This window comes from Amborella trichopoda, chromosome 11, assembly GCF_054954075.1.
Source record: "Amborella trichopoda isolate Santa Cruz 75 chromosome 11, AtrichopodaSantaCruz75HAP2 v2.0, whole genome shotgun sequence".
Lineage (NCBI taxonomy): Eukaryota > Viridiplantae > Streptophyta > Magnoliopsida > Amborellales > Amborellaceae > Amborella > Amborella trichopoda.
In genome coordinates, this window is record NC_142346.1 from 36,448,365 (window position 1) to 36,466,627 (window position 18,263).

The 18,263-nt window shown below is 36.1% G+C and overlaps 1 protein-coding gene, 1 long non-coding RNA gene and 1 pseudogene across 13 annotated transcripts; 2 read left to right on the forward strand and 1 right to left on the reverse strand.

The window, feature by feature from the left end:
- Positions 1 to 285: 285 nt before the first annotated feature.
- LOC110007483 (pre-mRNA-splicing factor SLU7-B pseudogene) lies at positions 286 to 4,051 on the forward strand (annotated as a pseudogene).
- A 17-nt stretch (positions 4,052 to 4,068) lies between these two features.
- On the reverse strand, positions 4,069 to 17,197 carry LOC18436753 (auxin response factor 16). Of its 12 annotated transcripts, none has more exons than XM_020668886.2 (5): positions 17,009 to 17,197; positions 14,901 to 15,820; positions 13,270 to 14,030; positions 12,235 to 12,306; positions 4,069 to 4,529 (listed from the first exon to the last, which is right to left on the reverse strand). In XM_020668886.2, the coding sequence occupies exons 2-4, from the start codon at positions 15,816 to 15,818 to the stop codon at positions 12,255 to 12,257; spliced, it is 1,731 nt and encodes a 576-aa protein (XP_020524545.1). In that variant the 5' UTR covers positions 15,819 to 15,820; positions 17,009 to 17,197; the 3' UTR covers positions 4,069 to 4,529; positions 12,235 to 12,254. The 12 variants fall into 12 exon arrangements, with proteins under 12 accessions (XP_020524545.1, XP_088707540.1, XP_011624395.2 ...); XM_088851414.1 differs by having other exon boundaries at positions 16,368 to 17,145; XM_011626093.3 differs by having other exon boundaries at positions 16,595 to 17,057.
- LOC148779884 (uncharacterized) lies at positions 7,039 to 13,780 on the forward strand. Its single transcript, XR_016043973.1, has 2 exons — positions 7,039 to 8,617; positions 13,292 to 13,780. It is a non-coding gene; the product is annotated as an uncharacterized LOC148779884 (long non-coding RNA).
- Positions 17,198 to 18,263: the final 1,066 nt, after the last annotated feature.

Genomic DNA, 18,263 nt, shown 5'->3' on the forward strand with positions numbered 1-18,263 from the left:
GGGTTGTTAACTCTAGACAAACTATATATATATATATATATATATATATATATATATATATATATAATGTTGAGATTAGCTCAATAACTCATATAAACATATGAGCTCAACGGTCTAAATTCAAAATGGGTTAATCTGACGGTCACGAGCTCATTTCATGTTTAAATTTTATTTTTTTTCTACAAATCCAAATAACTTGAAAATTTAGACGTTTATTCTTCTCATCAAAGTGCACCTAATAAAAATATTTAAAAAATAATTCATAAAACTAAATTGACCAAAATAATGGAGGCTTGTGAAAACTGTGGGGCAATTACTCATAATGCAAAGTGATGCATAGATAGAATCGAAGTTAATACGAAGTCATGCATGGATAGACGTCGAAGGTGGGAGCAAAGTGTACCGGTAAACACATAGTACCCGATGAGAAGGTGGGAGGCACTTGAACTCGATTATGATAGGAAACGTGATCGTTGAAATGGTTATGACTCATCTGCCTATGCTCACGTGATCGAAAGATATGAGGAGGAGGATGACGAAGATGACTTGAAGGTTGACGCGAGCAAGCAAATGGATTTTGCAATGGTCGAAAAACGTGTGCGCAGTACATGAGGTGGAAGCATAAGAACTGTTAGTAATTTGCGTATACGAGAGAACACAGCAAAATATTTTTTGAATTTAGATGTGAATTCAGCACATTTCGACCCAAAAACACGATCAATGCGAGAGGATCTTCTACCGGATACTGATCCAAATGAGAAGTTCTATGGAGGTGATAACCAATACAGAGTCAGTGGGCAAGCATTGGAGTTTAAGCAACTCAACCATGGAGGCTTTTGAAAAAGGACAAGATATTCATATGCATCTCAAGCTGTGTTGCTATACAAACAATTTAAGATCAAAAAAGAAAAATTGAAGTCTCACAAGAACTTTCTAGGGAACTTCTCTCAAGTCCAAGTGAGAGAGAGGTTGAATATGATCGTGCCGTTTTGTTTGCCACTATGTAGTTCGTTTAATAATAATATTTTCTTGTAATATTATGATTTTTTTTCTTTTTTTTGAAGGGGGTTGTATCATTGATTATTATGAGATTTGCTATAATATTGGACCATGTTTTTGCCTTTGTTTCTTTAGCTTTGCTATTTTTCTTTTTCGTTTATTGTGCTCGATCATGTTTATCGTGGAATTTGATATTTTTTGGAATTCTTTTGCTTCACGGTTTAGTGGTTTTCTTTAAAGACAGTTTGGGAACTTGAAAATCTACTATTCTCATATTGGTAATGTATTTCTCATATTTCTTCCGGACATAACCAAACAGTAATAATGTATTTCTCAGGTTGCATCTAAATACTACCCAAACAGTGACAATTCATTTACAAGTAATGTATTACGCAGTAATGTATTAATATATTTCATAGATAATATATTTTCAGGTATCTAAACAGCTCCTTAGTGTGTGACATCATAACTTGGGGAAGGGACTAGGCCCATGCTCGAGTTGAGTTACTTGACCCAATCTTGGCAAGCCAAAAAGTAATTAAAAAAAAGGGGGGGAAATTACACTTATATCTATTATATTTTACGTTATTATGGATGTATCGAATGGTTTCCGTTATTTCATGTCTGCCCGTTTTTACCTTTCATAACGTAAATTTTAAAAAAAGATAATTTTACCTTTTTTGGGTGTTGAACAACCAAATTAAAGGGATTTTCGGATGTTAAACTAGACCAAAAGTTTAACGTTCACATTCTCATTTTCGGTTGTCTGAAACTAGCCCGAAACCTTCTGAAATTTGGTAGAACATACGAAAATATGTGACATTTTCGAATGTTGTTCATCCGAAAATGGTTTCGGATGTTGGACATCCGGAAATGTAAAAATGTGATTGCAAAATTCCAAAATTCCTGAAGGTTTCTGAAATTTCTCAGTCATATTTTCGGATGTTGAACATCCGAAAATGGGAATGTGAACATTAAACTTTCGGGCTATTTTCGGATGTTGAACATCCGAAAAGCCCTTCAATTCGGTTGTTCAACCCCGAAAAAGGGTAAAGTCATTTTTTTTTTTAAATTACGTTATAAAAAGTAAAAAACAGATATATATGTAATAACGGAAACTATTTGGTACATCCGTAATAACGTAAAGTATAACGGATATGTATGCAATTTTCTCTAACAAAGGATACAAAAAGTCACCAAAAAAAAAAGTAAAATATGTTTAAAGTAAAACTAAACGAAACATATCTAAATGGGGTTAAAAGCAGTGAAAAATAGATTTTGAAAAATAAATAAGGGGCGTTTTTTAAATAACCACTAAGAAACACAAATGTAAAAATAAGTATTCATGATCAAAACACTTCCAATCTTTGTCAAAATCGAGTTACTTGGGCACATAGTTGGCTCTCCCGAATTTTTGTACACTAGTCTCCATGCTTTTCATGAGGCCAAGTTTATATATTGAAAAGGTTTATATAAGGTTGTAACCTTAAAATGTAGGATTAAGGTGCACGTCTAAAATCCATCATTGTTTTGATGTTGGAAAACCCTCTAATTGATCATTTTAACATTTACATGAATGAATATCATAAAAAAAAGATAGTATATCTTGCAACATATTATCTGGACCGTCCATTTTCAAGATTTTCAATTATTCAAGAAAACCCTCCAATTTGATTATCTTAGTTTAATTCTTTTTTACATTACACCCACCCCAAAATAAATAAATAAATAAATAATAGAACAAAATACCCCTTATTTTAACCCACATTTTCGAATATGATGCTTGACATGTGCAGGTGCGATCCAACATAAAATGTATCAAACCGACTTCTATCAGGCACAAAATACATCTATAAGCTAAATTCAAATTGTGTCAACATGGCACAAAATGTATGTCAACATGGCACAAAATGTACCAGACCGGCTTCTATCAGGCACAAAATACATCTATAAGCTATATTCAGATTGTGTCAACATGGCACAAAATGTATCAGATCGACTTCTATCATGTACAAAATAGATCTGTCAACATGGCACATTTTGTGTCAGATCGGCTTAAAGTGGAGAAATGAAGGTATTTTAGTCCAAAAAAAGTCTTTTTTTCTTGGAGAGATACGGAAAAAAAAAAAATGGCATTGGGGCTAATAATGTGGTAATACTTGGGAGGGGGGGCGGGGGTGCATTTGTAATTTTCCCTTTACAAAATAACATGCTTGAATAGAGAGCATTTAATTTTTGGAGTAACACATTTTCGTGGTTAGGAATTGAAAATTTATTTTCTTTTATAGAATAATTATTGGTTATTCTAAAGTGGAATTCAGAGTTTCTAATTAAAAAAGATCTCTTTTCCCCCGTAGCGTAAGTGTATAGTATGCTCCTGCGAGAGTATAAATTACTTCCGAGTACTTATTATAGTATTAGTGGACCAGTAATAGAAAAAGAATGAGAAGGGAGGCTTTGAGTACTTGAAAATTTTCAAAGTGATGGGAAGGGGGGCTTCGAGTATTTGACAACCTTCAAATCATGTTTGTACATCCCATGATCGATTTGATGAAAGTCAATTTGATGAAAGAAAATGATTGTTGATGCAAGCCCTTTATTTTCTCCTCTGCTGGATACCAAAATCCAAAGATTGTTGATGAAAAAACAATTGTTTTTCTTGATGGATAAGAAGCTGGTTAAAAGAATTCATTGCTCTGGAATATCAGTGGTTATATGGATATCATTTCAAAGGGTGAAATGCATATCCTCAGCAACTTTGAGAACTGGGAAGACCTTGTCAAAGTCACCAATGGTGGTCCTTCATTTTTTGTAGGCTACCATATATGCACTAGAGGACTGGAATAGTACCTCACTGAAATCATTGCCAATATGGATGCCTCATCCTGAACTGTCACATTACTTACAGATAGTTCATTCACTTGCTCAAATCGCTACCGCCATTGGTACGCCTATTTCTAAGGATGGTGCTACCAAGGTGAGAAGGCAATTAGATTGCTCACGGTTTCTGGTTGATGCAAGCAGTAGATATGTGATTACACGAACCATATAGGATGAGAGAGTTCCAAAGCAATGTAAAAGTCGCTACTTTGTTGGCCATGAAACTGGTTCTTTCCAGTGGCAAGCTAAGCACCACACAGAGGTAAACATGAAAATAGGGACTAAAATATTCGCCGCAGATGGAAAGAAAAAGCAAAAAAATGGAATACACGATGACAGATGCTGTGGATGACATGATTTTACCACACCTCTCCAAAGTTGCACGCAAAGATACAGAATCCACTAGCTCTAGCTCAAGATTCAATGTTTGTGCTGCAGAAGGTGATGAATCAGCAGAGGAGCTTGTTGAAACAGTAAGAGGTGTTTTGAAACATAAAGATTCTCTAGAGCTTGCTGCAGAAATCGATGTACTTTGGAGTGCAATGGCCAACAACTTGCCGGAATCCACCGTATTTTGAGTGACGGTCGCTGATGTGGTAGATGAAGACATGGCAACTGATATGGCCAACAGATTGATACATGTTTCTGTTCTGAAAGACAGATGATGCATTAGCTAAGTTGTTTGCAAATCAGCATGAAAATGAGGCTAAAATGAATGATGTATTTTAAATTCAAAAGGTCAGCACATAAAGGAGTCAAAAAAGGATTTTGACTATTCCAAGTCGTTTAACAAAATATTTGCTCGCATCCTCTCTCTCTCTCACTAGTTTTGCAAAAAATACAATCTCTCTCTCTCCACCACCACTAGCATCACCATTGCCACTACTGCTCTACGTCCACTACTGGCCACCACTATTTTACCAGTCACTCCACCAACATCACTGCTTGGCCACCAGCCGCTCCACCACTACAACCACCACCTCCTCCACCATCGCCACTGCCCCCACCGCCTAAACCCCACTACCACAACAATTATACCATACCATCACTAAGTCACCACCACCACCACCACAGCCACCACCACCACAATCATTGTACCACTACTACCATCACACACTATCATCACTACCCCACCACCACTGCCTACCTGATGCCACCACCACCTCCACCAATCTGCCGCCACTACCACCACCCTATCTGTTTCACCACAAGGACCAACATCATCCAATCGCCACCACCACCACTGTCACACTGTACAACAGGCCCACAACCATTATGTCATCACTATGACTGTTGCCACCACCATTGCACTATATAATAGCAATTTATAGCTCAAATTCTAAAAATCAAACACCCATAGAGATAAGTGCTCAAAGTTGCCATTTAGTCATTTATAAAATTGGAAAAAAAAAAACCATTTGATTAAATTTTGTGATCAAACGGTCCCTAAGATCTTAAAGACACAGGGAGATTCAAATGTGATCACAATATGATAATCCAAATCATGGGCTACGAGTTTGGTAAATGAATCGACTATTGTAGAGAGGGAACTAAAGCAATCTGATTGTTTTTTTTTGGAAGCTAAATAAAGCAATCTGAATTGGTTTATAAGGATGGTTAATCCGTAGTTTTAGTAAGATTTCAAAACCAAGTGGGATGAACTATTTAATTAAAATTTTTGAATGTTGATCTCGATGGAGAGGTGGCCTGCATACAAGGGAAACTCATGGATGACCACCACGGAAGATCAATCCATTCATCGACACAAGAATGTCAAGATACCCACTAAACATACTCTCTTTAGTTAAGGTTAGTTCTAGTGAGGCACCTTCTGATATTTAACTTTTTAAAACAAGATAAGCCAAAATCAAAGAATTAAAGGGAGGTGGAAATGCAAACCTTACTGCAAGCCTAATAGTCCAACTCCGGGAGAACTGAATTTTTCCCAATCCAAATGATAATCACATCTTAGAATGTATGGAGAATTAATAAAACTAATAAATTCCAACATTAAAGACTTCATACACTCTAATAATCCCGATATTATAGTCAATGAAACCAAGTACAACAAATTTCTCCAAAATTCTTACTTGAGTTGCATGTTCCCTATCAAACTTCTGGTAGTTATGAGAATGTAATGGGGGTGATGTCTAGGTTCTATAAGGAGATGGTCTTTCTGTCTTTAAAACTACACCGCAGTCTATACATCTCTTGATCAAAGACCAAACTTTGAGCTTTGAAGGAATCATCTCAAGGATATATGTGCAGACACCCACTTGAAATTTTGGTCAAGGGATTTCCCAAAACATTTAGCCCTAAACTATAGGACACATTAATCTAGTAAATCCTAGTACTCAACAACTAACCTATAGTCCACAATCCTTAGGATCTCAAATCAGACCCCAAAAATGAGTCAAGGACTGGACCGGACCTGCATCAGAACCATAGTTAGCAAGTCGAGGATTTTCAATAAATCGGCTTACCTTAAAATCGGTAAAAAATCTTTTTTATTTTAAAAAGTCGGATGAAAAAATTGGATCAAAAAATATGGATCAGCAAAAATACTTCATGTAAAAATATTGCTAATATATCGGACTAGGCTAAAAAAATCGGATAAGTTAAAAAAGATCACAACTACTTCATACGAAAAAAAAAAATACACGATATAAATTTTCATATTAAATAATTTAACAAAGATCACAACTACTTAAAAAAAACAAAAAAAAGTACGCCATATAAATTTTTACATTAAATACTTCAACAAATATCAAATCTACTTAAATATCAACATACCAAAAAAAGGCATAATTTTTTTTTTACAAATATCAAATCTATTATCAACATACCCAACATACACCATATAAATCTTCACATTGAATACTTCAACAAATATCATATCTACTTAAATATCACCATACCCAAAAAAAAAAAGGCATTACTAAATATCAACAAATATCAAATCTAATTAAATATCAACATACCCAAAATCTACTTTAAAAACCCAAATCTACTTAAATACTTTAGCAAATATCAATATACCCAAAAAATACACAATTTATTTTTATCATTAAATGCTTTAACTATGGTTAAGTCACTTATAACTATGGTTAATATAAAGGTTACTTTATACTTTATATAGTTGTTTTCATTGAAAACCGCATCTTCAAAAGCATTTGTGAGCTTGAAGACTTCTGGGAAAAAGATGCAGCAAGACTTTGAAAGACCTGAGAACAGGAAGAAGCTCGATCGAACTCTCTTCTCCCCCGATCTCACCGATAAGGAAGCTCGACAGAATAGCAAGGTCTGTGGAAGACCTGCGTTTCATTGAAAACAGGGTATGCTTCTTCAAAATTGGGGGATGGGGATTTTGCTTTGTGAGTTTGGAAAAAGCTCAAAATTGGGGATGGGGGTTTTTTCTGTTAGAGAGAGAAAATCAAATGGGGTTCTTGGGGATGGGGGTTTTCAGGAGCATGAAGATTATGAAATTTGCAGGAACATGAAGATTAGGTTTGTTGATGGAAATAATACATGTTTTCAGGAACATGAAGATTATGAAATTTGCAGGAACAAGGGTTTTCTCTGTTAGGATTTTTTTTAACGGAAATAATATGTTTTTTTAGAAATTACACATATCAGGAATTTTTTTTTTCTTTTCTAAAAAAAATACAAGTAAAAATGCATGTTTTGGGGCCCTTTTAATTCGTTCTCCAAAAAAACGCGTTTCTAAAGTTTTAATGAAAAAAACGCGATTTTTTGACGAACTTTTCAAAAAAAAGTAGTTTGAAACGCTTTTCAAAAACACGCCGATTTTTCAAAATATCGGCGATTAATCGCTGATTTGCTAACTATGATAATAACACAGCACAGAAGAGTCCGACACAGATTGGAAGAAAACTAAGCGAAAGATGCACTAGCAACACAAAATGTGTCGCTAGGGCCAGAAGGCCTAGCAATGCAAAGCGAGTCGCTGTTTGATTCTAGCTCCAAAAAATTCTGGAAAATTCCAAAAAAATTGATTTTTTGTAGTCCAGGTTTCTAAAACTTTCTAGAAACAGCTTTGACTCTGATTTTGACCCAATCTAAAAAGAGAGAATTGGACTTGAGTAAAAACGAATTTGGGTAGTGTGAAAAGATCTTTTGGGAGACTCCCTTGCATTTTTTTTTTTTTTTTTTTTTTTTATTTATTTATTTGTTTTGGATAATTAAGTAGGGAAGACAGGCCCTTTTCTTTTTTTTGGATAATTAAGTGAGGAAGACATACCCTTTCTTTTTTTTTAGATAATTAAGTGGGGAAGACAGGCCCTTACCCATTTTTTTCAAAAAAAATTTGGGAGTTATATTTTGAAGTGTCAATTGGGGATGTCATCAGTAGGAATGGATACCACGATGCGGTAATTGGGTGTGGGGGTGTTACCACCAGAACCTCAGCCCGTTTCCTAAAAGTGATATGTCAATGGGGATTTGGGCCCCTAGCTTTTGGTGAGAATAAAGTTAGAGACCTCATTATGGAGCTCGGCAATACTACTTCATTATGGAGCTCGGCAATACTACTGCCAAGGCCATACCATTCTCAAAAAAATAGATAAGTCATTGGGAATTTGGACCCTTACTTTTGGTGAGAATGGAGTCAGAGACCTCTTCATGAAGCTCGACAATACCGCCAAGGCCCCAAGCCATTCTCATCGAGTTCAAGACCTTTTATGAAGGGGTCCTTTCTCCCTTGCATTCTCAGAAATGGGTATATTTTTTCAACGTTTGTTATTATTTTTATTTTAATTATACCTCTTTGTATCAGTAACCCTAAATCCTAATCAAACCCCTCTAACCCTCCACGAAAAACCTCCTAAAATCACAAAAAATCATTAGAATATCTTTGAAAAATCTCTTAGGAATTCAACAATAAAAAATCAGGGAAAATTCTAAGAAAATACTCCAAAAATCCCTTAAACTAGAGAAAACTTCTACAACGCCTAGAATTAGGATCCTAAAAGAAAGAGATCTAAACCCTAATTCCCTACAATCCTAAATTCTCTGCAATTTAAAATCTCTAAGTCAAAATCCTAGGAAATCAAATTCAACCAATTCTTAAGAAAAAGAGAAGGCATCTTTTGGTGTAAATTAACCTACTGCCCTAATACAGGCCCCAACTCCGGGTTTTCTTGAAATGCTTATTTTCTTCTCTCTTTTGTTTAATTTTTAGTCCTTTGATTTTTCTTTATTTTTATTTTCCTGCTTTCGTGGTTTCTTTCCTCAGTTTTGCGCGATTTCAAGCCAAGGCTGTAGGCGGTTCTTAGTGAGGGTTGACTCATATAGGTCTTTGAACCGTAATTCGATGGACCTCAGCTATCTCTATTGAAATTCATTGCTTAAGTTAAAAAAATCAGAGGTGGTGTCTTGCAGCATTCTCCGGGATCCTGGCTGTAAACAGTTTGGCACCTGCCATGGAGCAGGTCAAGCTTGAGATCATACAAAACCCCATCGAAAACAACCCTGAAAATATGTTCCACGGTCGCTTTCTAGCAAATCAAAGGCTAAGAAAACATCCAGAAAAGGCATGTCTGAGGCCTCACACAATCCAATGTTGGGTTGTCTGTGCTCAGCAATGCGTATCACTTCGCTAAGAAATTTAGCTCCCAGATTAGTTCAAGACTTTTTTTGACATCCGCTATTTTCTTTTTCCTAATTTTTCCTTCTTAGTTTCCTTCCTTATTTTTACTATTTTAATCAAAAAATAGGTAAACAAATAAATAAATAGAGGATAAGGATTATTTGCTTCTTTTCTCATCATAACTATGAATTTCTGAATTTCTACTTTTAGTTTATTTCCTTCTGTTGGCTGATTGCTTTACTTCTTCACACACATACGCCTGTGCACCTTTCCTTGCACAAAAACACCTTCAAATTTCATTTTCAAAACCTTTTTTAAAACCCCCAGTATTGGCATTCAAGTCGTGAGGGATCCAAGCTTTTGTGAGGCGGACGATTGAGGATTGTGCAACATTCACGTTAGTGCCCATCCGTAGTTTCCTAGTCTTAAAAGCAACCCACACATAGACCCTCACCCCACCTTTCATTGGCATTGTTGGTACCCATCAAAACCTAGCCATGTTGTCAGCTTTTTCCTTAGTTAGGAACCCACCTGAATTTTAATCTACCTGTAGAAACTAGGTCAAATATTTTTCAAGCCTTTTCGTGTGGTGTTTTGCTTGACCCAATCATGGTTAGCTTTGTTTGTGTTTGATCTGGTTTGTCTTTTGTCTTAGATAGGTCCGAACCTTTGGACTAGCATAGATTAGGTGTCATGTCTAAGGATAAGGTCAATGTAAGACCTGACCCTATGGCTTCAGTCCAAAGGGCACTAAAATTCTAAATTTTTTAGATTAGGAGAATGGGTTATGGGGAGAAACATCCCTCAAGCAATGGAACATGGAGGGCCACTGAAATTCTAAATAATTCTTCACTTCAGATTTCATAAGAAAGAAAACTAGCAATATAACATCCATTGAAAAGAGGATGGTTCCATTGTTACCAGGAAGCTAGATATTGTCATTAAATTTGTAAATTACTTAAAAGGGATCCCAGCCAAGCACATAACCTTCACCAACAAGCCTTGAACTTGAGGGAGACAAGGTGACTGAGGATGAAAAATAACTTAGTCAGTTTCAAAGGAAGAACCAAGAATATGATTATGAATATGGAGGTATCAATCTTGAATAGCTTTCAAGCGATTTTCTACCAAACCTACTGGGACATTATAGCACATACTGTCTCTCTAGCAGTCAGTGACTTCTTCAATAAGAACAAGCTTTAAGGGGAGGGATAAACTCAACATTAATCACTTTAGCCCCAAATGGAAGAGCTATAAATGACATCTCAAACTTATGACTGACAAGCTTATTCAATGTCATCTACAAACTCATCAGCAAGTTTCTCATGAAATCACTGAATCCCATTTTGCAGTGTCTTATTAATGTACTTCAAGGTGCTTTCCTACCTGGCATGAAGATACTTAATTGAGTCTTCTGGTGTACGAAAATATCCACCAGTGGCATAAGAAGTCACTCAAATCCATTTTTGGCTTTAAGTCTTTAACATGGACTTGAATAAACCTTTGATAGAGTCAAATACCCTTAATTTGAAACATTCAAATCCCCTCACAGGCCATCAAATGGATTGAACTATGAATAGGCTGCCCAAGATACTCCATAATCCTCAATGCTTCCACTGATGGTTTTTTGAAGGAAAGCGTGGTCTAAGGCAAGGAGACCCCATTTCTCCGTATGTCTTCATATTAGCTACAAATAGATTCAATACAATGCTTATCAAAGAAAAATATAAGGGAACTTTTTAAGCACCAATTTTCTCATGAAGTCCGGTATAGCTCTCGCATTTCCTATACACATAAGATATACTAATATTTAGTAGAGTGAACTTGGATAGTTGCACATCACTCAAGAATACCTTCCAGAAGCTCGAGATGGAAAGTGATATGAATATGTCTAAAATTTCCTTACAATTCTTCAACACACCAAGAAAATTAAAAATGAGAATAAAGTCAGTTCTGCTCTATGGTGAGCAAAACTTCCCCTAAAATAGGATTACCACTTTTCGAAAGGAAGCTATGCCAGTTACATTGTCAGCTTCTCCCAGACAAACTAACTCCAAACATAGGGAATGACAATCCAAAGCATATCATATGCCAGTAGAGTCATTCTCAAGTCCATTGTTCTTAACTCCATGCCACATTATCGATGCATAGCCTTCCACCTCCCCAAGGACATCAAGCATTTCATAGAAAAACTTCAATAAACCTTCCCAGAGAGATATGCTATTTATCAGAAGGTCCAAAAAAGTCATCAAATTGCATCAAAAGTTGTAAATAATGTATTTTGACCTCTTAAGTACATTATTAAAGCATAATAAAATGGAAAAAAGTGTAAGCATACGAATTTGAGTCACAGATATGCTATTTAAAGGCCCAGGGTATTTTGAATCTAAACTGCCTATGATTCAACAAATGTTTCTGAACTACTTCTCATTTAAATTTGATCCATACATGTATTCCATCTTTTTCTTAGTTGCGGAATAAATACTAAACCCACCAATTATGAAATGCCTTAACAATAAATTCTTCAAGAAAACAAATTATATATCTTGACTTTCAATTGGTTTACACAAGTGCGCACACAAATATATTTGTCGTATAATAACAGGCAGAGTAACAAAATACTGAAGAGATTGAAACAACCATAGGGAAAGTGCCTAAGATTGGGTTACAATCCAGCTGATTCCAAAACAACAAATTTTATTATAAAAATGAAATAGTAAAATGACAACAATTCATGATCATGTTACCTTAAAGGATTATGTTGGGATCAATGTTGGTAAGAGGTGAATATGTATATCTTGGTTGCCTTCATAAAATCCCTATACGCACAAGAAAAGGAGAGTTACAAAACTGATTAAATTAATAACGAACCTCAAGGAAGCATATCACTAGCATGCTACAAATCTTCTCAAGCAGTTGAAAGCCCCCCTTTTTATGCTTCTAATCATATTTAATTATAAGATCCCTTTTTTGCAATTTTGATCATATAATGGGAACTGTTGTTAAAAAAAATTAATTTAGCTGTATAAAAGGAAGACAATATAAGTAGTAAAGTTTTAAACGACATCATAGATAATGGATTGCAAGTCAACCCCCAAAATCTTGTAACTTTAGCCTCTAAGAAGAAAATAGAAAAAAGGCAGGTTAGTTTCTCATCTACAAACACAAAATTTAATAGCCCAATATGTCATCTATATCATCAATGTAATAAATTACGACTTTTGGCCATGGCAACCTTTAATATATAAATGTTCATTTATTTGCTTAAACAAGGCATAAACTGGATTTTTTTTTTTTTTTTTTGACAAGGTTACATAGTAATGGAACTTGAGACGTTGTGCTATAAAAACCCAGCCTCTACCGTCTTGACCCAAGCCCAATTCTTAAGGCGTGAACTGGAATTCTAATTTCAAACTCAACTTTCAATGATCAAACTTCAATATGATTAATAGCTCCCCATGTCACTTACCCTTACAAAACAAGAAAACAGTGTAAAATTTTTAATTAAGTTAGCCTTTTGTTTTTTAATTAGATTCTAACTGTGTGGTTTCATGCCCTTCAGTTGGATTTATTCTAGAAGTGTAGATGGAGTACTAAAATCCACACTTCAATTGCATTCATACTAAAAGTCCTGGAGTAATAAAATTCTCTGTTTAAGGTGGGACCACTTCGTGAATGTACAAATTAATACTTTAATACTTCAATATAATTATTCATTTACCCAAAAAAGTTTATAATAATTCAAATTAACCATGCAAAAACAAAACCAGAAATAAACTTACTTGTATGGTTCTTCCCCAACAGATCTCTGAATTCCATCAGGTCGATCATAGAAGAGAAGACTGTGAAGTGGAGAGATTTCCTTGCCGAACATGTGAGATAGCCTCCCAAAAAACTCCTCATATGAGCAAAAGAGGGAAAGATCAATTGATCGACCGATGATGTCATTATAAAACACCTTACAAAGTCTGACATTAGCTTCCTTTTCGGGTTTGTCATTCGAAGTCTCTTGAGGTTGCACCATGCTTCTGGACTTTTCTGACGGCTTAAAAATATTAGATTTTATTGCCACATCATTGGAACCACTGCCAGGAAGCTCAGTGTCACACTTCTTTGGCAGATTCCCATCACTTTGAGATTGGTAGTTACTATAACCTTGTGGAGAAAAGCACTCTAATGTTGGTAACATGAGAGGCATACCAAAAGAATTTTGTTGGTTACTATGATTGTCACAGAATGTAGATTTATTACAGGTTTGATTATCTAGGGAATCGGATGACAAGGCTTTGATAATTGGATCCTGCCTGGCTTCCTGAATGGTAGTGGTAGAACTGTTAGATTTAAATTGCCTTTTGTCAATGTGCAACCCCATTTCATGTTCCTTGTAAGTTGAAAGTTGGGGGCCAAGTAAGGACTCAAATTTCTCGTTTTCTGCTACTGTTGAGGGTTTATCTTGTTCATTGTATAGCAAGGGACTAAGAACTTTCATGGATTCCACTGACCATGGGTTGACTCTCCGTGTGCTGGATCTATCCGAAGCAACCTGATAAAAAGAAAAATAGGGAATCAGAACAAAATATTAGGAACCAGTGAGATATTTTATTTTCTAAATTATCAAGAGGTATTTGTGTTAACATGTGATAATGCAGGTTAAGTACATTTCATGAAATGAAAAAGATATCATGACAAATCCCATCTAACAAACTATTTTATCATCCTGCATAATGCAACAGAGCTAAAATCCTGTAAAGCACTCAAAACTTTATGGCCACCAAACTCAGGGCATGCAACATAGACAATTTTGGGTTGCCCCATTAATTAAATTCAGTGGTAAAGAAAAAGACTTTAATGACCATGACAAATCAACCAAAAACAGAAGAATGTTGATACAAACATAAAGAATCAAAGAACAAAATTGGAGTCGGTTATTGGCTCAAAAGACATGAGAATATGTTATACAACAATACAACCAACCTTGATGATAATAAACAAATAATAAAGAAATACAAAAAAACAAAAAAATCAAAGACCTAGGCAAATCAGCCAGAAACAAATAGAGAGGCTCAACAAGACTAATGGAGCAACACCAAGCTCATACAGATAGATATATAAAAAGCTAGAAAACATAAAAAAAAACCCCAAACTTAGTTTAAACCAATGGGTAGACTTAACATTGAGCTAGAGTACAAGTTTACTCATGAGCCAGACAACATGTCAAGGTGATTTGTAGATTGAAAATTCTCAAATCATATTTATTTCTATCTAAATAGGATAATCTAATCAGCGAGGTCTAAGCGGTCCACGACCCCTTCAGGCCGATGTACCAGACCAGACCTGCAGGTGAGGGGGATCCAAATTTTGATTGTGGACATTGTATATATTCCCATTCATAAAATCAGATAAATTCACATACCTCAAGAAGGCCCCATGGTGAGCCCGGCCACCGATCTGGATCGACAACAGACACTGACAACACAGACCCGGTCACCAAACCCTTAACCCCCTCCACAGTCATTCTGATCGTGACATCAGGCACCCAGCTCAACTCAAGGGCCATATCCACTATATGTCTCTCCACGCAGAATGCAGAGCCCCTATTCGGATAATAGACCACCTGAAATGGATGTCCGCTTGCTGCGTGCTCTGCTGCCCTCACGACATCCTCCGGTGGAAGCCAATGTGTTCGAAATTGGCTCACCTCTGCCCTCCTCCTCAACCCCACAGACATCATCCCGTCATTCCCACGAGCAAACACAACAGTGTCCCCACTCGCTAGCCTCTTTTCATCCACAAACTTGCTCCACCCTGTTGTTAGGAGGTGGCGTTTTGGACGCCCCCTGTAAATGTGTCTGAATTTCCATGCTTTCCCGTGCACATCCTGCATGACCAAGTCTTGTTCTGGATTCTTGATGGACTTGTCAAGCTTCGGGAACACCGACTCAGCCATTTGGCTCAGCACCGAGAAGCTACCCCCATTGTTTGAATCACTCGGTGTCAGCACCTTTGCATGCGAATCGATCTCTGCAAGGTCCGCAAAGAAATCTGTTGTTGCTGGCTTCTCTCGGATTGAGAAGGTATCAGGGACGAGGGAGAGGACCGCAAAGACCTCATCAGTTTGGTGGCTGGCAAAAAGCCGGACATCATAGACCAGGCAAGGGATGCAGGGTGGGAAGTGTGGGCCATTGGGGAAGTTGGGGGGCGAAGAGGCTTGGGCAGCATGACCCTGCGGGAAGTAGTAGACAAGTGAATTTGGGGACGGGACTTTGGCGGTATTGCCGGCAAAGGTGCGCCACAGATTAGCAGGGACCAACGTTCCCGAGCTCGAGTCCATCTCTGAGAAAACAGGAAGAGGCTGTTAGAAGAGGAAGAGCATCTAAAACAGGCTGTTACAGAGTTTTTTCAAGAAAAAGAAGAGCATCCAGACAGTTCCAGAATTATGAAGTTAAAAGTGGTTAGAGAGTTTCTCTTTCTAGAAAAACGAAATTAGAGGTTGCTTCTCTATCTAGATTGATATAGAGGGACAAAGAAGAAAATATTTGGAGCTTGATGGGTTCTTTCTTTCTCTTCGTTGTTGAGCATTCAAGATATTTATTTACAGAGTTTTTCAGAAAGAGGAAGTTGCAGGTTGTTTCTCTCTATAGAATGAGAGAGTGCAAGAAGAAAAGATTTGGAGCTTGATGGGTTCTTTCTCTCTCTTCGTTGATGAGTATTCAAGATATTTATTTACAGAGTTTTTCAGAAAGAGGAAGTTACAGGTTGTTTCTCTCTCTAGAATGAGAGAGTGAAATAATAAAAGATTTGGAGCTTGATTGGCTCTTTCTCTCTCTTCGTTGATGAGCATTCAAGATATTTACAGAGTTTTGCAGAAAGAGGAAGTTACAGGTTGATTCTCTCTCTAGAATGAGAGAGTGAAAGAAGAAAAGATTTGGAGCTTGATCGGTTCTTTCTCTCTCTTCGTTGATGAGTATTCAAGACATTTACAGAGTTTTTAGAAAGAGGAAGTTACAGGTTGTTTCTCTCTCTAGATTGAGAGAAAGAAAGAAGAAAAGATTTGGAGCTTGATGGGTTCTTTCTCTCTCTTCGTTGATGAGTATTCAAGATATTTACAGAGTTTTCAGAAAGAGGAAGTTGCAGGTTGTTTCTCTCTAGATAGAGAGAGAAAGAAGAAAAGATTTGGAGCTTGATGGGTCCTTTCTCTCTCTTCGTTGATGAGTATTCGAGATATTTCCTTTCTGAACGCAACCCTCTCTCAAACCCGAACAATAAAGGCAATACACACACAGATACGAAAGAAGGGAGGCCATAGATTAACTTTCTCTCTCTATTGTAAAAGAAGAGAACTTGAACCTTCTCTCTCTAGACAAAGAAAAAAAAGACGGACAAAAAAAAGGAAGAAAACTCGAACTTTCTCTCTCTGGAATCGAATTTTCTCTCTCTAGACAAATAAAAAAAAAGCAGGAGGAAGGCAATTCAAAAACTCGCTCTTTGCAGTGAATGTAAGGAGAAGGACAAGCTCGAAACTCGAAAGGCTTTGTTTCTCTTTGAAATATTGCAGTCGCCTTTGAGGGGCAGGGAGACATGGGGTGTAAGAGGTTTGGATTGTAGAGAGAGAGAAGAAAAATATAGGAACTTAAGAGAGAGAAACCAAGAAAAGATAGAAATGGCGGGTGTAAGAGATTTGGATTGTAGAGAGAGAAACAAGAAAAAGATAGAAACTTAGAGAGAGAGAGAAGGAAAAGATATAAACTTAGAGAGAGAAAGAAGGAACAGATAAATATGGCGGGAAACACAGAGAGAGAAGGAAAAGATGGAAATGGGAAAACGAAGGGCTTCAAATACAAATAAAAATTCCTTTTCAGTGAGGCCCAAATATTTTCCACTCCCGCGGGAGTATTTTATCCATTTGGTCCCTCATACAAAACCCACAATGCGAATTTTCTTGGATCTTAAATTTTGGGGATGCAAGTTTTAGAACATGCAACTAATCTGGAAGGAAAAACTATAAAAATAAATATATGTTCCCAAAAAATAGGTACCCTAAGATTGCACTGGAACCATCTAATTTTTTGAGAAAATGATCTAGATGCTCAAGAAAAAATATACTATAAACATCTAGTCATGGTTATATGGATACCAAATTTTAAACTAAAACAAAATCTAATGTAATTATTAACCCAATGTAAATATATAGTATGCACCTGAGGGAGCATACTAGACGACCGGTGAGAGCACAGGATAATTCCCGAAAATTAGGATAAGTATGCAAGAGAAAATTCCGTGTTTTCGAAAAGCAAAATATATATTTTATGTCAAATGTGATGGGTTCGATTTGAGCAACTGGTAACTGCAATTGCAAATTGGATATATCTTTAGTTTTCAAACATGTAATTTTTTTCCTGGTTAATTCAAAGGTATAAATCGATCAATATTATGGGAAAAGTTTATATAAGTGCGAGAATCTAAACAATCAAATTGAGTTGCATCTCAAAAATTCATTAAAAATGATTGTTTTGATGCTGAAAACCGTGCAATTCTATCATCTCAACCACTCAAGATGTATAGACACAAGAAAATAAAGTTTTTAACTATTGAAAATACTGCATCTTGTAATGCATTACTTGGAACGGCAATTTTAAAGTTTTCAAGTTTTCATAGATTTGTGCGATCTACACTACTTTTTAACTTTAAATTTTTTTAGAAATAAAAATTTATTTTTAGGCCATCACAATATATATATATATATATATTAAAACAACATATTTGGGTACTATTTAAA